General features: G+C 42.5%; 1 protein-coding gene across 1 annotated transcript in view; it reads right to left on the minus strand.

Annotated features, from left to right (window-relative positions):
- Positions 1-20,594, minus strand: part of INSL6 (insulin like 6) — a 42,239-nt gene extending 21,645 nt beyond the window's left edge. The window contains exon 1 of the mRNA XM_054255962.2: positions 20,257-20,594. Within this exon, the coding sequence (XP_054111937.1) occupies positions 20,257-20,545 (289 nt within the window). The 5' untranslated portion in view covers positions 20,546-20,594. The remainder of the gene's footprint in view (positions 1-20,256) is intronic.
- Positions 20,595-21,700: the final 1,106 nt, after the last annotated feature.

Raw genomic sequence — 21,700 nt, forward strand, 5'->3', positions numbered from 1 at the left:
CCACACTGCCTCGGGTGCAGTATTTGCATCCAAAATCTGGCTTTAAGAAAAGCTTTCTAACTCTTTGTAATGCAAGTTACTTCTTAGCACAGTAGTTAAAGTGTAGGGCCTGCAACTGCAAGGTTGTTGGTTCAAATCCTCGCTGAAGTCATCCTAAATTAGTGAAATTTCTTGGGGGAAATTCAAAAACTGAAATAAAAACCAAATGGGGTCGTCTAGCTCCCGGCCTTGTACCCCCATCCAATGCATGACGGCCAATTTCAAGGTTGGGTTTTCAGGCTAATATGGAATAAAATTAGCCCCTGGAGAACTCTGCTCTTTATCTAACCTGGAATGGCCATCTTTTGGAATTGGGTGGCCTAACACTGGGACCTACAGATCAAAAAAAAAAAAAAAAAAAATTACCCAGGCTGTATGGAAAATGGTTACAAGAACTCCTGGACACCCTGACCAGTTTCGATATATTAACCGATGGTTGGATTTAGTCCAACAACCCCCCTGCAACCCCGCCGTGGCTGAAACGCTGCATAAAACAGGCTAGACTTCAGGTCTTGTTAGCCAGCCCAAAGAAAGCCCCTTCTGGGCCAGCCATTCTCCCCACCCCAGCAGAGGATCAGGAATTATCTCCACCCTACTCAAGGCCCTCTGAACCAGGGCCTCAGCACCCCCCTTGACAGTACTAGTAACCAAACCTTGTCCCCTCTGCACACCCAGAGTGGGGCCCCACATCCACTGGCCGTCCTTCCTCTGCAAGAGGTGCCTCCAACAGAAGACAATTGGGGTCGCCCATTTGTTCACATCCCCTTCTTGTCAAGTGACTTATATAACTGGAAGGTGATAGAAATTAAGGAGAGGGCCAAAACACCAAGTGCTGGCCCAAGCTTTATTAAGAGCAAGGGAAAATCTGCTGGGCTGCACCCAAAATTGTCCCACAGCACCTGTGGCATGGCAAAGGGGATTTTTATGGTCTGTAAGATGGCAGATGCCTCCAGTGTGATGGGGCTGTGCAAGAGGGGAGGGGCTGGGGAATTGCTGAGTTTAATAGTTCCTGGGAGGGGTTCATGTGGGGAACTGCTAAGATGGCGAGAGGGAGAGGGTTAGAAACCTGTTGAGAAGGAAAGTTCCCTGGGATGGAATCGTGCTGGGAGGCTGGGGATCTTAAGGCGGTGGCAGGGTTTTACAATGGAGTAAGTTCTGTCAGAAGGCTCAACATCCCCTGTTCTCTGAGAAGCCCCAGGCTTTGACAGGGCTCTTAGAATCTGTACTGCAGACTCATCGCCCCACTTGGGATGATTGCCAACAATTATTACTGAGTCTGTTCACCTAGAGGAAAGAGGCAAAATTAGACAGGAAGCCCCGAAAGCCATTATAGGTCCAGGGTGAGGAACAGTATAAAAAAAAGGGGGGGACAAAATTAAAAAGGTTTTTTCCTCTACTGGACCCCAACGGGACCCCAACACCTTGGAGGGTCACCAGGCTCCGAAAACTTTTCACCGGTATCTTTTAGAAGGGGTTAGGGGAGCAGCCCGCTAGCCCACTAACCACTCCATGGCAGGCCTGTAACTCAGGGTCCACAGGAGTCGCTGGCTGCCTTCCTTGACCATCTATAAGATGCTTATCTCACCTACACTTCTGTTGACCCTGAGGCTCCAGAAAATCAGTGGGTCATCAATCTAGCTTTTGTTTCCCAGTCAGCCCCAGATATTAAAAGAAAGTTACAGAAGTTAGAGGGATTCCAGGGAATAAATTTAACCCAATTGCTGGAAATTGCCCAGAAAGTTTTTAATAACAGGGATACTCCTAGAGCCATACAAAACAGAAAAGTTACTAAGGCAGAAATAGCAGCCTTTCAGAAGACACAAGTCATTCCACGAGGGCAGGGGGCCTTGTAAAAGGGCCCCCGGGGTCCCTGGCCCCATTAGGCAGAAACCAATGTGCGTACTGTAAGGAAGAGAAAATTAGAAAGAATGAGTGCCCCAAGAGAAGAAGAGGAGTAATTGCTCAGGAAAATCCACTGAGGGCTATCCTCAATTTAGAAGGTCAGGATTGATGGGGCTGGGGCTCTTATTTACTAAGCCCCCAAGAGCTCAGGGTCACTTTAAGAGTTGGGGACAAACCTGTCAGCTTCTTAGTCGACACCGGGTGGCCCACTCAGTCCTTAGCCTCTGGGACCACTATCCAGTAAAAAAAAAAAAAAAAAAAAAAAAAATTATCCAAGGAGCTACAGAAACACACACACACACACACACACACACACACACACACACACACACAACAAGCCCTTGGACCACCAACTGACTCATTGATCTGGGGAACAGCACCATCACCCACTCCTTCTAAGCCATTCCAGAGTGTCTGTACCCACTCCTAGGATGGGACTTACTTCACAAACTTCAAGCAAATATTTCTTTCGTTGAGAGTCAAGCTTGCCCTTCAGTTCCTCCTCCCTTGGCATCAGGGCCACCTCGGCAAATCCTCATCACCTGTGCTCTGTCAGATGAGCATCTCTTGCAGGAAACATTATCCTCAGAGACAGATCAACCACCAACATCAGACCTCCTCCGCAAATTCCAAGAGAATGTACCCAGAGTGTGGGCCGAGACAAATTCCCCAGGCTTGGCAAGTCACTGTACCCCAGTCGTGGTCCAGGTATTGGCAATGGCAACTCCAGTCCAGGTATGATAATATCCCATGAGCCAGGAAGCCAGATGAGGAATTACTCCATATATAACCAGACTCCTAAAAGGAGAGGTCTTTACTACCTGTAAGTCCCCCTGGAATACCCTCTTACTCCGCATCTTAAAACCGGACACAAAGGACTATTGGCCTGTACAGGACTTAAGGGAGGTAAACAAATGAGTGGAAACTGTCTACCCTACAGTTCCAAATCCATACACCCTCCTAAGTCTCTTGGGCACAGAACACCACAATTACACTGTCTTGGATCTCAAGGATGCAGTCTTTTGCATCCCACTGGCCCCTGTTAGCCAGCCCATATTTGCTTTTGAATGGACTGACCCCGATACTGGGGTCTCAGGGCAACTCACTTGGACAAGACTGCCTCAGGGGTTTAAAACTCCCCCACTCTGTTTGATGAGGCACTTAGCCAAGATCTTGCCACCTTCCAAGCTAAGTTCCCTGAGTGCACCCTACTCCAATGTGTGGATGACTTACTCTTGGCTACAAAAGCCCAGGAGGCCTGTAAAGAGACCACCCAGTCATTATTAAAGACCCTACAGACTTTGGATTACCTGGTCTTAGTTAAAAAGGCAGAACTCTGCCAACCGAAAGTTACTTACCTGGGCTATATCATAGAGAAGGGCAACCGGGCACTGGCACCTAGCCAAGTCCAAGCCGTGCTGCAAATACCCACCCCCACCACGAAACGCCAAGATCGAGAATTCCTTGGGGCAGCAGGGTACTGCAGGCAATGGATTTTGGGATTCACCAACATAGGCAAGCCCCTGTATGCCTGCACTGGAGGAAATCAGCCCTTGATATCGACAGAGGTAGAGCAACGGGCTTTTAACAAGCTCAAGACTGCCCAGACTACAGCCCCAGCCTTGGCCTTGCCAGACATCTCTAAACCTTTCCAGTTTGTGCATGAAAAACAGGGAGTCACTATGGGAGTGCTCACCCAGATGTTGGGACCATGGTCCTGGCCAGTCACCTTCCTGTCAAAAAGACTTGATCCCACCGGGCGCAGTGGCTCAAGCCTATAATCCCAGCACCTTGGGAGGCCGAGGTGGGTGAATCACGAGGTCAAGAGATCGAGATCATCCCAGTCAACATGGTGAAACCCCTTCTCTACTAAAAATACAAAAAACTAGTTGGGCATGGTGGTGCATGCCTGTAATCCCAGCTACTCAGGAGGCTGAGGCAGAAGAATTGCCTGAACCCAGGAGGCAGAGGTTACAGTGAGCTGAGATCGCACCATTGCACTCCAGCCTGGGTAACAAGCGCGAAACTCCGTCTCAAAAAAAAAAAGACTTGATGGCCAACTTCTGGGTGGCCAACCTCTGGGTGGCCAGCTTGTCTGAGGTGGGTGGCCAGCTTGTCTGAGGTCAGTGGCAGCTACAGCCCTGTTAGTCTAGGAGGTGAACAAAATAACCTTGGGGCAGGAGTTAAATTTAGTAACACCCCACGTGGTAGAGTCACTACTCCATGGAGCTCAGGAAAATGGAAGTCAAATGCCCGCATAGTTCAATTGTTGTATTGGACCGAGCACAGAAAGTCAACACCAAGACAAAAGTATGCCAAATTGCAGGGTTTATTGCCGGCGACTCAGGTCTCTCCAACCCGTGGCCGAGAAAGAAGGGTGACAAGACCTTTTTATACCTGCAAAACCACCTTGAGAATGGGGGTGAGGAGTGGAGATGGGAATGAAAGCTGTCAATCACCTCCTAGGCTGAGACAAGGGTGAGGGGGGCTCCGGACATTCCAAGGGCCAGGGGACTTTTGTCATTCCAATTGCCACTTAAGAAGGTTACAGAAGTTAAGATAAACATTAGTTTATACATTATTTGGACAGGTGTGGGGTCCACAGATTTTTCAGTTGCTTGGCGCCAGGATGGAATTATCTGGGGGTGCTTACTCTGGTCAGTACTGGTAAACAGAGGCCAGCAATTCTGGCAGTTACAGATAAGAGAAGGTATGCAGCTTTACCTCTCTTTGGATTTTGCAAAGTAAACTTAGCAGTTTACAGAAGCCAAGGTTAGCAGTCATTATGAAGAGAATGGAAACAGTTTTCTCTTTATAAAATGGCAGTGTACAGGTTCTAACTCTAGGCTAGCTATATCACACAATATCAGGCTTTACTTTTGGACCAGCCCTGCATAAAGTTTTTAAAGGCTACAGTTTTAAACCCCGCCATGCTGCTACCAGACAGCGAGCCAGAGGAGCCCATACACGACTGCCAACAGACAATGGACGTCCTCCACGCTGCTTGACCGGACCTCACCGATGTCCCCCTGCAGAACCCAGAGGAGGTACTGTATACGGATGGCAGCAGTTTCATAGTCAATGGAGTCAGGTATGCTAGGGCAGCCGTAGTCACCCTAGAGCAGGTTGTCTGGGCCCAGCTCTTCCACATGGAACCTCAGCCCAAAAAGCAGAGCTCATAGCTCTGACAAAAGCCTTAGACTAGGCAGAGGGAAAAACTGTTAAAATCTACACGGATAGCCGGTATGCCTTTGCTACGGCTCATGTACATGAAGCCATTTATAAAGAAAGAGAACTACTTACCTCAGAGGGAAAAACCATCAAAAATAAAGAAGATATCCTAGCCCTACTAGAGGCTATATGGAAACCCAAGGCAGTGGCATTAATGCACTGCAACGGACACCAGAAGGGAAATTCACCAGAGGTGAGAGGAAATAGGGCGGCTGACCTACAAGCCAGACAGGCAGCCTTGGGACCAGTAAAACCTCTGACTCTTCTTGTAACTCTGCTGGCCCCAACCCTGCCCCCTACCCCTATGTACTAATGAAGAAAACTTTGCTAAACAACAAGGGGGCACACAAGATTCCACAGGATGGTAGATTCTACTGGACACAAGGATTGTAGTCCCCAAGGTCCCCAAGGCTCTAGGACGGGCCCTAGTTAAGGTGACACACAAGGCCACTCACTTAGGACAGACCAAACCAACTGAGCTGCTAAAAGCCAAATACTACATTCCTCACTTACATGAACTTATCAGGGAAATTACTACTTGGTGTGATGTATGTGCCCGAGTAAATCCGGGCAGGAACAGGTCTAGCCAGGTAGGAGTAAGACCCAGAGGGGCTAACCCTGGGGAGCACTGGGAATTAGATTTAAACCCCCCAGCAAATGGCTATAAATACCTCCTGGTGTTTATAGATACGTTCTCTGGATGGGTCGAGGCCTTCCCCACTAGGTCTGAGACTGCTTTGGTGGTCAAAATAAAACTATTACAGGACCTTGTTCCTTGGTTTGGCCTCCCTCTAATGCTGGGGTCAGAAAATGGGCCTGCCTTTACTGCACAAATTTCTCAGGGCCTAGTGAAGGCCCTGGTGTATCCTGGACATTACACCGTGCCTATCGTCCCCAGAGTTCAAGGCAAGTTGAACGAATGAACCGGACCTTAAAAGAAACCCTGACAAAGTTTTTTCTAAAGACCGGTGAAAACTGGGTCAGCCTGCTTCCTTTTGTTCTCCTCCGCGTCAGATGAACACCTTATCAGAAAGTCTTCTCCCCTTTGAAATCATGTTCGGTAGGCCCCCTCCCTTACTCTCCTGACCCGTGGATACTGTGCATGCTGAAGTCCATAACTATATACTCCTTAAGTCTTTACAGGCGTTCCAGTCTGTTCAATCCCAGATACACCAGCTCATTAAGGGTACCGGTCCCACCCCATTGGACCTTGCAGAGCAGCCAACATACCCCTTCCAGCCTGGAGACTCTGTCCTTGTTAAAAGATTTGCCACCTCTGGCCTCACTCCCCATTGGAAGGGACCCTACACGGTTATCCTGACCACACCCACCACACTCATGGTGAACAGACTAACGGCCTGGATTCATCACACCCACGTCAAGACTGCCCCACTGGAAGGACAATGGAGCGTCAAACACTCATCCCCCGATTCACTAAAGCTAAGACTTGTGCGCTCTTCTGCGGTCACCACCTCTCCACCCTAATCTGTGCTGTAAATCCCTAGAGCAACCCCCAGCAAAACCGACCTACTATTAATGGGCCCTCACCGAGGGCTCCACTGGAGGATATGTTAGTTCCTTAACTGGGAAGGGATCCACCCTAGTCAACTTAACCCTGGAATACATTCCAAAGAACCCCATTACCTTCTCCCTAGACCTCTGTGCCCTCTTGGGCCCCAACCTAAATTTCAGAACAAGTGGAGGTGTAGCCGGGTACAGCAGTTCAGGGGCAGAGCAACAACTATCTGTGCCCAGGATCCACCCCACAAGAAAGGATGGAACTGTGGAGACTTAAATGAATTCTTCTGCCCCCACCTGGGTTGTGTAACTATCTCCACTATATCAGGGTACACGAAAAACATAAACTAATGATATTAAGGTCTCAATATGAGCCCTTAGAACCAACAAACAATACTAACCTGTTGCAGGAATCAATGATTTAATTCCTGTAAATAAAACAAGGGGGGAATGTGACATGGCAAAAGCCCCATCAAACTGCATACCTCAACCATACCTCGGCTTTCTGTTGAAACTGCTCTCTAGAACCCAAATGTGAATAAGTAATTAAGGACTGTAATTTCCACCCTACACAAATAATGTGTAAACAAATGCTAATCTTGACTTTTGTGAACCACTTAAGTAACCATCAGAATGTCAAAAAGTCCCCTGGCCCTCAGAGAGTCCAGAGCCCCTCACCCTCATCTTCGCCCAGGAATCCACTGGAATGTCTGGAGCCCCTCACCCACATCTCCGCCCAGGAGGTGATTTAAAGAATCCATTGGCCCTCAGAACGTCTGAAGCCCCTCATTCCCACCCCTGCTCCTCACCCTCACTCCCGAGGTGGCTTTACGGGTATAAAAGGTCTTGACACCCTCCTTTCGGGGCCACGGGTTGGAGAGACGTTGAGTCCTCCATGGCTGCCGGCAATAAAGACCCTGCAATTTGGCATACTTTTGTCTTGGTGTTGACTTTCTATGCTCGGGCCAGTACAACACTAACACCATAAAAACCCTAGAAGAAAACCTAGGCGATACCATTCAGGACATAGGCATAGGCAAGGAGTTCCTGAGTAAAACACTAAAAGCATTGGCAACAAAAGCCAAAATAGACAAATGGGATCTAATTAAACTTAAGAGCTTCTGCACAGCAAAAGCAACTATCATCAGAGTGAACTGGCAATCAACAGAACGGTAAAAAATTTTTTTGCAATCTACCGATATGACAAACGGTTAATATCCAGAATCTACAAATAACCTAAAACAAATTTACAAGGAAAAAAAAACCCATCAAAAAGTGGGTGAAGGATATTAACAGACACTTTTCAAAAGAAGGCATTTATGCGGCCAAAAAACATATGAGAAAAAGCTCATCATCACTGGTCATTAGAGAAATGCAAATCAAAACCACATTGAGATACCATCTCATGCCAGTTAGAATGGCAATCATTAAAAAGACACAACAGATACTGGAGAGGATGTGGAGAAATGGGAATGCTTTTAAACTGTTGGTGGGAGTGTAATTTAGTTCAACCATTGTGGAAAACAGTGTGGCAATTCCTCAAGAACCTAAAAACAGAAATACCATTTCACCCAGCAATCCCATTACTGGATATATACCTGAAGGATTATAAATAATTCTGTTATAAAGACATAAGCACACATGTTCACTGTGGCACTGTTTACAATAGCAAAGACTTGGAACCAACCCAAATGCCCATCAATGATAGACTGGATAAAGAAAATGTGGCACATATATACCATGGAATACTATGCAGCCATAAAAAACGATGAGGTCATGTCTTTTGCAGTGACATGGATGAAGCTGGAAATCATCATTCTCAGCAAACTGACACAAGAACAGAAAACCAACACTGCATGTTCTCACTCATAAGTGGGTGTAGAACGAGAACACGTGGACACACAAAGGGGAACATCACACGCCAGGGCCTGTCAGGGGGTGGGGTCCAGGGGAGGGATAGTAGCAATGGGGATACTGGGGAGGGATAGCATTGGGAAAAATATCTAATGTAGATGACAGGGGGATGGATGCAGCAAACCACCATGGCATGTGTATATCTATATAACAAACCTGCACATTCTGCACATGTACCTCAGAACTTAAAGTATAATAAAAATTTTTTAAAAAAGAACTCCTTCACAGTAAAAGAAACTATCATCAGAGTGAACAGATAACCTACAGAGTGGGAGAAAATTTTTGCAATCTATCCATTTAACAATGGTCTAATATCCAGAATCTACAAGGAACTTAAACAAATTTATGAGAAAAAGCAACCCCATTAAAGAATGGGCAGGCTGGGCACAAGGGCTCATGCCTGTAATCCCAGCTCTTTGGGAGACGTACATGGGCAAATACCTGAGGTCAGGAGTTCAAGACCAGTCTGGCCAATGTGGTGAAACTCCTTCTCTACCAAAAGTACAAAAATTAGCCAGGTTAGGTGGCACACACATGTAGTCCCAGCTACATGGGAGGCTGAGGCAGGAGAACTGCTCGCACCTGGGAAGCGGTGGCTGCCATGAGCCAAGATCACACCATTGCACTCCAGCCTTGGTGACAGAGTGAGACTCCATCTCAAAAGAAAAAAAGGGCCGGGTGTGGTGGCTCAAGCCTGTAATCCCAGCACTTTGGGAGGCCAAGGCGGGTGGATCATGAGGTCAAGAGATCAAGATCATCCTGGTCAATATGGTGAAACCCCGTCTCTATTAAAAATACAAAAAATTAACTGGGCATGGTGGCACGTGCCTGTAATCCCAGCTACTCAGAAGGCTGGGGCAGGAGAATTGCCTGAACCCAGGAGGCAGAGGTTGCGGTGAGCCGAGAATGTGCCATTGCACTCCAGCCTGGATAACAAGAGTGAAACTCCGTCTCAAAAAAAAAAAAAAAAAGCAGGCAAAGTACATGAACAGACATTTCTCAAAAGAAGACTTTCATGCAGTCAACAAACATTTGAAAAATAGCTCAACATGACTGATTACAGAAATGCAAATCAAAATTACGATAAGATATTTCACACCAGTCAGAATGACAAAAGTCAAGTAACAACAGATGCTGTTGAGGTTCCAGAGAAACAGGAATTAATTCCAACTGTTGAGGGAATGTAAATTAGTTCAACTATTGTGGAAGACAGTGTGGCGATTCCTCAAAGATCTAGAACCAGAAATACCATTTGACCCAGTAATCCCATTATTGGGTATATACCCAAAGGAATATAAATCATTTCATTACAAAGATACATGCATGAGTATGTTCACTACAGCACTATTAACAATAGCAAAGACATGAATTCAACCCAAATGCCCATCAACAATAGACGGGATATAGAAAATGTGGTACATATATACCATAGAATACTATGTAGCCATAAAAAGGATGAGATCATGTCATTTACAGGAAAATGGATGGCATTGGAAGCCATTATCCTCAGTAAACTAAAGCAGAAACAGAAAACCAAACACCACATATTCTCACTTATAAGTGGGAGCTGAACAATTAGATCACATGTACATGGGGAGGGGAACAATACATGATGGGGCCTGTCAGAGGGTAGGGTTGGAGAGGGTAAGCATTAGGAAGAATAGCTAACGCATGCTAGGTGATGGGTTGAGAGGCACAGCAAACTGCCATGGCACATGTTTACCTATGTAACAAACCTGCACATCTCGCTCATGTACCCCTGAACTTAAAAATAAAAATTAAAAAAGAATGAAAATATTCATCCCAGAAATGCAAAGATAGGTCCAGATCACAAAATCTATCAATGTACTTTACCATGTTAATAGACTCCCATCCTCACTCACAGCTGGATTTGCTGTCTACTTTAGAAAAAATTGAAGCAATCCCTTTGCCAATTTATTTTACTCATCTCTTAACAGGTACACCCATAGACTCTCCCTTTCTATTTCTGCAGATGAACTATACACTCTAAATCTAATTTCTACACTTACGTATTACATCTCATCTCCTCTTGCCAACTCTACGATACTACTCCAGTAATCCTTCTCTGTATTCATCAGTTGTTCATCTCTATTGAATCACTCTTATCAGAAAACTTTTTTCTCCCACTTATAAAAACAAACACACAAACCCATGCACCCTTTTCTTGGCCTCACTTATCCTGCCAGCTACCATCGTATTTATTTTCTCTTTTCTGTAACAAAACTCCTTGATAAAGTTTTCTATATTTACTAATTTGTTCTCTCATTGTCTTAAACCAACTCTAATCAGGCTTTTGTTTCATCACTCTACCAAAACTTCTCTTATGAAGGTCACAAACATATTGCCAAATTCAACAGCCATTTGCATTTTAATTGATTTATCAAATACACCTTTTCCTGATACTTTCATCATTTGATTTCCACAACATTACAGTCTGTTTTCTTCCTACCTAACTAGTTGTCCCTTTTCTTTCTCCTTTACAAGTTCTCCCTCCCCAACTTTTTATGTTGGTGTTTCTGAAGACTTGGTTCTTAGTACTATTTTCTATCTATACTTATTCTTCTGGTGATCTCCTCTGTCTTATGGCTCAAAAAATTATGTATCTACCTGTGACTCCTAAAATTCTATCTGCAAACAAGTTTACTCTTTCAAACTCCAGATTTATATGCCTTACTCCCTACTCAACATTTCCACATCAATGTTTCAAATTCAACATTGTTTAAAACTCCACCTGAAGTTTTCAAGTTCAACATGTCTGAAACTGAACTACTGATACTGTCTTCAAAACATGTTCCACTTGAGGCCTTTCCTATCTCATTTATGACAATCTCATCCTTCCAGCTGTTCCACATACAAAACTTTAGAATCAACAATGTTTTGGAATCATTCTTGATTTTTTCCTCATATCTCACATCAAATATGCTCATGTATAACTAGAATATAACATTTTTCACCACCGACTCTTTTATCATCCTCATCTAAGACCCTCCCTAATAGGTCTGTTTCTACTCTTGCTTCTCTACGGTCTATTCTCAACATGGTAGACAGTGATCCACTTAACATGTCAATTATGTCACTTCTCTGCTCAAAAATCTTAATGACTTCCTTCATCACTGAAAAATAAAATCTTTAAAATGGTCTAAAACAGGGGGTCCCTAACCCCTGGGGACCTAACTGGTTTATGGCCTGTTAGGAACCAGGCCACACAGCAGGAGGTAAGCAGCGGGCAGGGGAGCAAGCAAAGCTTCATCTGTATTTACAGCTGCTCCCATTGCTCCCATTATCATCTCAGCTCCACCTCCAGTCAGATTGAGGGCAGCATTAGATTGTTATAGGAGTGTGAACCCTATTGTGAACTGCACATGTGAAGGATCTAGGCTGCATGCTCCTTATGAGAATGTAATGCCTGACGATCTGTCACTATCTCCCATCACCCCCAGATGGGACCATCTGGTTTGAGGAAAACAAGCTCAGGGACCCCACTGATTCCACATTATGGTAAGTTGTATAATCATTTCATTATACATTACATTTAATAGTAATAAAGTTCACAATAAATGTAATGTGCTGGAATCATGTGAAATCATTGCTGTTTGTCTCCCTTATTTTGTTTTGTTTTTCATTTTTCTGTAGCTTTTACTACCTTCTAATATTTACTTATGTTTATTACTTAAGCAAGCTCTATGAAGCCGTCGATCTTTGTCTGGTTTGTCCACTGATAAATTCCCAAGATTCTAAAATTGTGTCTGGGTGCTTAGTGGGTACCCAATAAGTACTTGCTTAATTAATAAAAGAAAAAATCATAAGACTAGGAAAAAGGATGCTAAAAGAAGACCTGAATAATGTTCAGCCCTATTTACAATGATTAAAAAAAAATACCTCTTAGCAAGCTTCCTTATCTTAGTGAAGATTATATAGCATAAACCTACAAGCAACATACCTAATGGAGATATTTAAATGCATGCCCTTTAAGCCTGGAAACAAGACAAGACAACAAGTCTCACTATCACCGCTAGTTAAGAGGACCTGGCCTATATTATATAAAAAGCAAAAAAAAAAAAAAAAAAAAAAAAAGAATTGTATGAGTTTAAAAAGAAAGTGACAAAACTATCATTTTCAAATGATAAAAACCCTACAGAATCAACAAACTATTATAACTATGAAGATAGTTCAGCATGGTTTCTAGATAAAGAGCAACCTATAAAAGTAAACTGCAGCTGGGTGTGGTAGCTCACACCTGTAATCCCAGTACTTTGGGAGGCCGAGGTGGGTGGATCATGAGGTCAGGAGTTTGAGACCAGCCTAACCAACATGGCGAAACCCTGTCTCTACTAAAAATACAAAAATTAGCCAGGTGTGGTGGCCCACATCTGTAATCCCAGCTACTCAGAAGGCTGAGACAGGAGAATCATTTGAACCTGGGAGGCGGAGGTTGCAGTGAGCTGAGATCGCGCTGCTGCACTCCTGCCTGGACAACAGAGTGAGACTCCGTCTCAAAAAAAAGAAAATTGCATTTCTCTAGCCAAGTCACTAACTATTAAATATAATTCACAGGTATTTACAAAACAAACAAACAAAGTATTAAGCATTAACTTAACAAACAACATAGCAAGTTTCCATAAAGAAAACTTTAAAATCCTAAGAATAGAATATAAGTAAATTCACACTTTGATTAGGATGACTTTAGGTAATAAAGACATCAAGAGGGGGTTTGGGGGGACGAGATGACCAATTAGATGCAGCTGTGATCTGTGGCACTCAGGGAGAAGAATAAAAGGGTGAGTGAATTCAGTACCTTCAACTGAAATATCCAGGTTCTCATACTGGGACTGGCAAGGCAAACAACGTGACCCATACAGCATGAAGAAATGCAGGGTAGGGCAATGGTCCACCAAGGAACAGCAGGGAGCCAAAGGAACCACCAACTCCAGCCAAGGGAAGTGGTGAGTGACTGTGTGACCACACCTGGGAAACAATGTTCCTCCCAGATATCTCTGAAACCCAGATCAGGAAATCCTATCTTTGATCCCTGATCTTTGCAGATCAGGAGATCCCATTGTGAGTCCATACCTCTAGGGCCTTGGGTTCAATACATAGAGCTATGTGGAGTCTCAGCAGAGCAGATGCTCACACACTCAGAGAACAAGGAGTTTTACAGACTCCAGTCCCAGGATCCCAGCAAAGCAGGAGATATGACAATGCATATCCCAGAGAAGGGGGCTGTAGGTCCCACTTCCACAGCACCTCACAAGTTAAGACCTACTGACTTGGAATTCCAGCCAGCCAGGGCAAAAGCTGGAGTCCACCTGAAATGGAGTTCCTGGGAGGAGGGGCAGCCGCCATCTCTGGCATAGGTCAACTCAGCTGTTCCAGACTCCCAGCTTTGGAGAATCCAAACAGTCTGGAAGAGGAAGGGTCCCCCACAACATAACACTGCTGCCGTGCCAGACTGTGGCCAGATTGCTTCTTTTTTTCTTCTTGCTCTTTTTTGAGACAGAGTCTCGCTCTGTACTGCTACTTTGGCAGACTGTGGCCAGACTGCTTCTTTAGGCAGGATCCTGATCCTCATAGAGGCATTACTCCTCACTGGGCAGGACCTTCATGTGGGGGTTTCAGACACTCCAGCCAGAGTTATAGAGAGAGAGCTCTGATTCCACTCTGGGACAAAGCTACTGTGGGGAGGGGCAGCCACCATCTCTGTGGTTCTCTGCATCATGCTACCGAACTTCAAACTATACTACAAGGCTACAGTAACCAAAACAGCTTGGTACTGGTACAAGAACAGACACATAGGCCAATGGAACAGAATAGGGAACTCAGAAATAAGACCACATACCACATACCTACAACCGTACAATCCCAGATAAACCTGACGAAAACAAGCAATGAGGGAAGAATTTCCTATTTATTAAACAGTGCTGGAAGAATTGGCTAGCTGTAAGCTCAAAATTGAAACTGGACCCCTTCCTTACACCCTACACAAAAATTAACTCAAAATGGATTAAAGATGTATATAAACCCAAAACTATAAAAACCCTAGAAGAAAATCTAGGCAATATCATTCAAGACATAGGCACAGGCAAAGATTTCATGACAAAAACATCAAAAGCAATTGCAACAAAAGCAAAAATTGACAAATGGGATTTAATTAAACTAAAAAACTTCTGCACAGCAAAAAAACCATCACCAGAATGAACAGACAACCTATAGAATGGGAGAAAAATTCTGCAATCTATTCATCTGACAATGGTCTAATATCCAGCATCTATAAATAACTTAAATTTACAAGAAAAAGAAACATTAAAAACTGGGCAAAGGACATGAACAGAAACTTCTCAAAAGAAGACATACATGTGGCCAAGAAACATGAAAAATAGTTCAACATCACTGATTATTAGAGAAATGAAAATCAAAATTACAATGAGATACCATCTCATGCCAGTCAGAATGGCTATTATTGAAGTTAAAAAGCAACAGATGCTGGCAAGGTTGTGGAGAAAAAGGAACATTTTTACACCGCTGGTGGGATTCAAACATTGTGGAAGACAGTGTGGTAATTCCTCAAAGACCTAGAGGCAGAAATACCATTTGACCCAGAAATCCATTACTGGGTATATACCTAAAGGAATGTAAATCATTCTATTATAAAGATACATGCAAGCATATGTTCACTGCAGCACTATTCACAATAACAAAGTCATGGAATTAACCTAAATGCCCACCAATGATAGACTGGATAAGAAAATTTGGTGCATATACACCACGGAATACTATGTAGCCATAAAAAAGAATGAGATCATGTCCTTTGCAGGGACATGGATGGAGTTAGAAACCATCAGCCTCAGCAAACTAATGCAGGAATGGAAAACCAAACACCATATGTTCTCACATATAAGTGGGAGTTGAATGATGAGAACACATGGACACATGCAGAGCAACAACACACACTGGGGCCTGCTGGACAGAGGGCCTGGGGGAAGGGAGAGTATCAGGAGGAACAGCTAATGGATGCTGGGCTTAATACCTAGGTGATAGGATGATCTGTGCAGCAAACCACCATGGCACACATTTACCTATGTAACAAACCTGCATATCCTGCACATGTACCCTTGAACTTAAAAGTTGAAGGAAAAAAAAGATGTCAGTCCTCTTCAGATTAATGTATATATTCCATGCATCCCAATTAAAATCCCATGTGGATTTTTAAAAAAGAAATTCAGTAAGCATACTTTTAAATATATATGAAAGAATAAAGGTGCAAGATTAGCTCAGTCAATCTTAGAGGGAAAAAAATAAACATTGAAGACTTGTCCTGCCAGATAAACCCTATAGAGTGATAGTATCAAAAATAGTAATGATACAAGGTCAAATAAATGACCAATTAAATAAAATAGGAAGCTCAAACCTATCAATAAAGTTCGTCCCACAAATCAGTGAGAAAACAATTAATGAGTAGAAAGGGTTCAGAAAACTAGCTCCCTATGTAGAGAAAAATAAGACTTATTGAGAAACTGAGATAATATTCTTCCCTAGACCAGAATTAAAAATTGGCCTAAGAGAATTAAGGGCTTAATGTGAAAGTAAAACTGTAAAGTTAACAGAGGTTCAGAAAAGGACCTCTAATACACAAGGCAAAACACTTACTGCCTAATTATAGAAAAGCTAAGGCTGTCAAGCAATACCAATAGACAGATGTCAAAATGGGAGAACATATTTGTGACATCTAAAACCAACAACTAGTTATTTTTGTATCTATATTTCATTAATTCCTAGAAATCAATTGGAAAATAACAATTCCAACAAGAACTGGGTAAAATATATGAACAGGAAATTTTAAGAGAAAATCCAAAAGGCTAATATATATATGAAAAGGTGTTCAGACCCAGAGCAAGTTAAAATAAAAATACAAGGCCATTTTACGTCTATTACATTGGTGAAAGTTAATAACTGTATAATGCTAATTGCTGGCATAGATATGAGGACATAGGATTGGTGTAGTCATTCTGAAGAGTAATCTGATACTCTTCAAGCAAATTAAACATACACATACGTCATGACACAGCAATTCCACTTTAGGTGTGTATCCCAGAAACAATTCCAGGTCCACAAGGGGACACATACAATGATGTTCATGGAAGTATTATTTATAATGGCAGGAGTTCAAGGCTATATAGTTTATGTGTTCATAACTGAATAAATCAGTAAAATGTGAAGAATATACATGAATATTATGCAGTAGTTAGAAGCAATGGACTAAATGTTCACATGGCAACAATAAGATACAGATCTTAAATGCCATTTAGATAGATCTTAAAAACATATGCACAGGAAAGAATGCATAATTTGCAAAAACTTATACAAAAAATATATAATAAACACATTACGACAACTGCCTATGAGAAGAAGAGAATGGGAGTGGAGAAAGGGGAATAGTGAGGGCGATTATCTTCCGTAAATTATAATTTACTTATGTTTATTGTTTATTTTACTATTCTGTAGGATTCATGAGAGTAGGAGCCTTCATTGTTTACTCTGACATCCCAAGCACCAAGAAGAATGACTAACACACAATGGGTACTCAAATTTTGTTGAACTAATGTATAAAGAGAAGGGCCCTTTACAGACTAGCTGTGATGATATCTGAAACATAAACAAACAAAAAAACCCAACAATATGTGAAATGAAGACCAAGAATATGGGAATATTATTACTCTAACTGGAATAGGGGTTATGGATTATGAAAAGCTGATTTTGAAACATTAATGATTTCACCTGGCACTAATATTTGGAAAGCACAATATTCAGTCATAATTTAGAAATATGAAAGTCAACTTCATCTTGCCACATTCTAGGGTAGGTCTTCGAGATACTGCCTACACCTTCAGGATTCGTTAACAAGAAGCACATAATTATAGATTCAAATTATGTAAGAGTAACTTTGAAAAAAGGCATTTTTTAACAGCAATGTACCAAATTATATTTTTCTGTGTCAGACTCAACTAGATCATCAGGATATTAACATTTCAGACAACTGACTTGATTTAACACAACTTGTTCTGTTGGTAAAAGTAAAATAAAAAGTAATCAACTTTTCAGCCACATTTTTATATAAAAATGATGGCATAATTATGTATTCTATATTAGAAACACATACATCTCTGCAACTTCTAAATTATTTCCTGGAAATTAACAGGACAGAATAAATGTCATCTTCCCTTATAGATTTATAATTTTAAAAAATTGTAATACAATGCATATTGATAACCTAACCCATTTTTCCATCCTCTACATATTTCAGTATAACTCTGGTTTTAGTGCTACATAATATTTCCACTTCAGCAAACTGTCCTTTAGTTTCCTTAGTAATAGTTTTCATGGTATAGTAACTTTCAAATATTGTCAGATATATTTTTATTTTCTATAAGTCTTGCTTCATTGCAGCTCCCTGCTCATTGAATTAATGACACTTATTCTTCCAGGGGAGTCTGAATAACACCTACAGCAAAGGAATCATTAATCAGCTGAGTTTTAAGGTTTGACATTTTTATTTAGGAAATTGTCTTTAGAGCAGATTTTGAGAAAAGGCATTCCAAACTTCATTTAACAACCTCAAGCTTGGAGGTCGGAAAACAAAATTTTGACTGTAGTATTATAGCATAGGTAATGAGGGCACAGTATTTGATGTGAGAGAAATGCCCACCCAATATGAAGCTGAAAGGGCAGGCTCTCCTTGCACTCCCAGGAGAAAAGAATAAGAAAGAGGAGTTTAAAAAGAGAGAGACATGGGCCAGATGTGGTGGCTCATGCCTATAATCACAGCACTTTGGGAGGCCAAGGAGGACAGATTGTGAGGTCAGGAGTTTGAGACCAGTCTGGCCAATATGGTGAAACCCTGTCTTTACTAAAAATACAAAAATTAGCCAGGTGTGGTGGCCTGTGCCTGTAATCCCAGCTGCTCAGGAGTCTGAGGCAGGGAATCACTAGAATCCAGGAGGCAGAGGTTGCAGTGAGCAGAGATAGCACCACTGTACTCCAGCCTGGGCTACAGAGTGAGACTCAGTCTCAAAAAAAAAGACAGTAAACTGGATCTTGTTACTCAGAAGTGTGGGCCACCAACTAGCAGCATCAGCATCACCTGGGAGCTAGTTAAAAATGAAAAATCTCAGGCCCCACCCCAGGCCTACCAACTCAGAGTCTGTAAGTTAACAGGATTCCCAAGTGATTCATATGCACATTAAAGTGTGAGAAAGTCACTGAACTAAAGCACAAGTAGAAGACTGTGCGAGACATTTCCTTCACTGTAAGAGAATGACAAGATGAGGTTTGTATGTGGGTTGATTTGAAAATGATCAAGAATCACAGGCTCATGGTTTCTGTCTTTAAAAGTTTTCATTCTCTTAGCAACAGTGATTTTATAAATTCCATTCATTCATTCCAAAAAAGTTAATGAGTGCCTACAATGTGAACTGTTTGAGTTTTTTTCAGTACTCTACATTAGGGTCTCTTTTTGGCATGATAATTTACTCATTTCTTTAATTTCAGAAATCTTCACTTTTGCAAGATTTGTCCAAATCAAATCAAGTGAATTACTGTAAAAGGCAATAGTTTTCTTCCTATGGATAGACTATAAACAAAGTGCAATTTCTTTTAAAATGGCAAATCATATTGGGACTAAAATGCATTAGTCACAAAATTTAAAACCATACCAATGAACATGTAAAAATATACCAATGAATATGAAACAAGAATATTCTTCCTGCAGACTGCTTTAAAGTATTAAGTGTAAACTCAACAAAATAAATGCATGCTATGTACTAGGCCATTTGCTAGGCATTTCAGACAAAAATATGCATGAAATAGTCCCTGTATAATCCCTATAACGTGGTGTGGTATACAGGGCTGACTTTATGGGACTGAAACCTGTGCAGTCACACAGGCCTTGCACTTGGTTTAAATGTTCTATTGTAGTCTAAATTCTCAATAAATTCACCTTTGAAACTGTAAGTGAATGAAGTATAAGTACGTGAATGAAGCCTGATAGGAGAATGGACCAGGCCTATCTTCTGGTATGTCAGCAGGGGATATGAATAAGAAAGGAAAAAAAGCTTTTATATTTTGTTACCTTCATTTTAACAGCCCTTTCTTGCTCTTTTGAAGAAGGTACTCCGCATTTTTATCTTGTACAAGGTTGGGCTGATTCTATAGCCCGTGACGATTGTTAATAGAACTATGTGCTAGATACTGTCACAGAAAGGACAACGTAGCTATTGGCTATGAAAAGGTCAATAATGACTTCACAGGGAAAATGATATTTAGGGTGGGCTTTGAAGGTCAAAACGGAGTTTGCCAGATGACAAGGGCACTCCAGAAAGGAACAACATTTTTACATAAATATGTAGACTTACAGATGTACACTTATTTCCACTTCAGTTCCTCTAAGTTTAAAAAAAAAGTGCTTCATTGAAGTTTTGTCTATTTTCATTACACTGTGTTATTTTTTTACAATCTTTTGAAAAGCTGTGTACTAGGCAGAAGTTCCACTTCCTGGGGAAGCTTACCTTGCGGCAGAGCAAATGCAGGAATAAGAAATGTACAGATGTGAACAAACATAACTTCAGTTCAGATTTTTACCTGGATTTGTGCCTCTACTCCAGACCGGGAAAGTGGTTTGGGGGCTTTCGAACTGGTCAGGAATGAAAGCTTCGACCTTCTCCGAGGTCTGTGCGAGCAACCGTGTGAAAGGGGTTTCCTCCTCAGAATGGAACCGGCTCCAGTTGGCGTGGCCGCAAAGGTTTTCTATTTCTTTCACCAAGTACCTGCCGCACAGCTTCCTAGCACTGCTGATGTCGCTCAGTTCACCAGAAAACCTAACCAGCAGGAGTCCAAGCCACAGGAGGCACAAGCAGAGAAGCCGCGGCATCCCCGTGACGCCAAGTGAGTCCTCCGCGTTGTGCAATGGCGGTCGGCCTGACCAAAGTCCTGTCTACGCCTGCGCCAGGCTGAGCAGTGCTCACAAACCTGTGCAATTTCGAGCGCTTGGGGGCCTCGCGAGAACTTCAAGTGAAGACGTGCTGGCTGCGCCAAGGTTTTCACGCCTGCCCTAGGATCTCAGGTGGTCGAAGGTGGCAGGCCCTGCCTCCTAAAATGAAAGCCAAAGATCCCCTCACTATCCCGCCACCAACCCCCCGACCCCCGACTTTGATTCATTTTTCTTTCCTTCCTCACTAGGAAATTCCTTACCAAGCTTGAAGACACATGATCCCTGTTACCTGACAATATAGGCTTAAAGGTGTTGGGCCCTCCACCTGGAATCTGTTTCCCGTTCTTGATTGCCAGGTTGTTAATGAAGCTTCGTCTCCCTCACAGAAACCCTCTCTCCTCTCTTTCATGGTGTTAATCGACCTGTTTCCATTTGTGGGCGTGTAACCTCTTTCCTGAGACCCCCTACTTCGTGAAGGCAGGGCCGGCGTCTATTCTTGCTTTACATTGTACCCTGGTATATAGGGCTGTCTATGGGAATGAAACCTGTGCAGTCACACAGCTGCTAATGTTATTAGTATTTGGCGTGGAAGGATGTACTACTGGCCACGAGAGGGCATTCGGGGGCTGTCTCAGGAATAGTCAGCTTTAGGATGCTGAAGCCACAGGTGCCAGCTTATCAGTGATCTCAGCATTTCCCTATACTGTTTTATTTTTTTCCCCCTCTCTTTTCTGTCTTTTGACTCTTTTTTTTTTTTCATTTTCCATTTCCCCACCTTTTCCCTGCTTCCCAGTCGCATCCATGAATGCTGTTAAATTAACTGTTGATTGGATTTTTTAAATGGTTGATATAATATAGATTAGTAAAATTTCATCACCTTCCTTGAAAAACAACTCATGTCCATACTATAGTGGGCCATGAGTCCTAGTCAGAACTTTATCAGGTAAAGCCTTTGAGAAAGGAAACTATACTGAAGATGAATGTAAGCCTTGGGGTAACCACAAGGCAAAACCTGTAGTAGATATATAAAAGATAAAAAAGAAGAAATCAAAGCATATCACTACCAGAAATCACCTAATCATAAAGAGAGCAAGA

Source organism: Callithrix jacchus, chromosome 1 (assembly GCF_049354715.1).
Source record: "Callithrix jacchus isolate 240 chromosome 1, calJac240_pri, whole genome shotgun sequence".
Classification (NCBI taxonomy): Eukaryota; Metazoa; Chordata; class Mammalia; order Primates; family Cebidae; genus Callithrix; species Callithrix jacchus.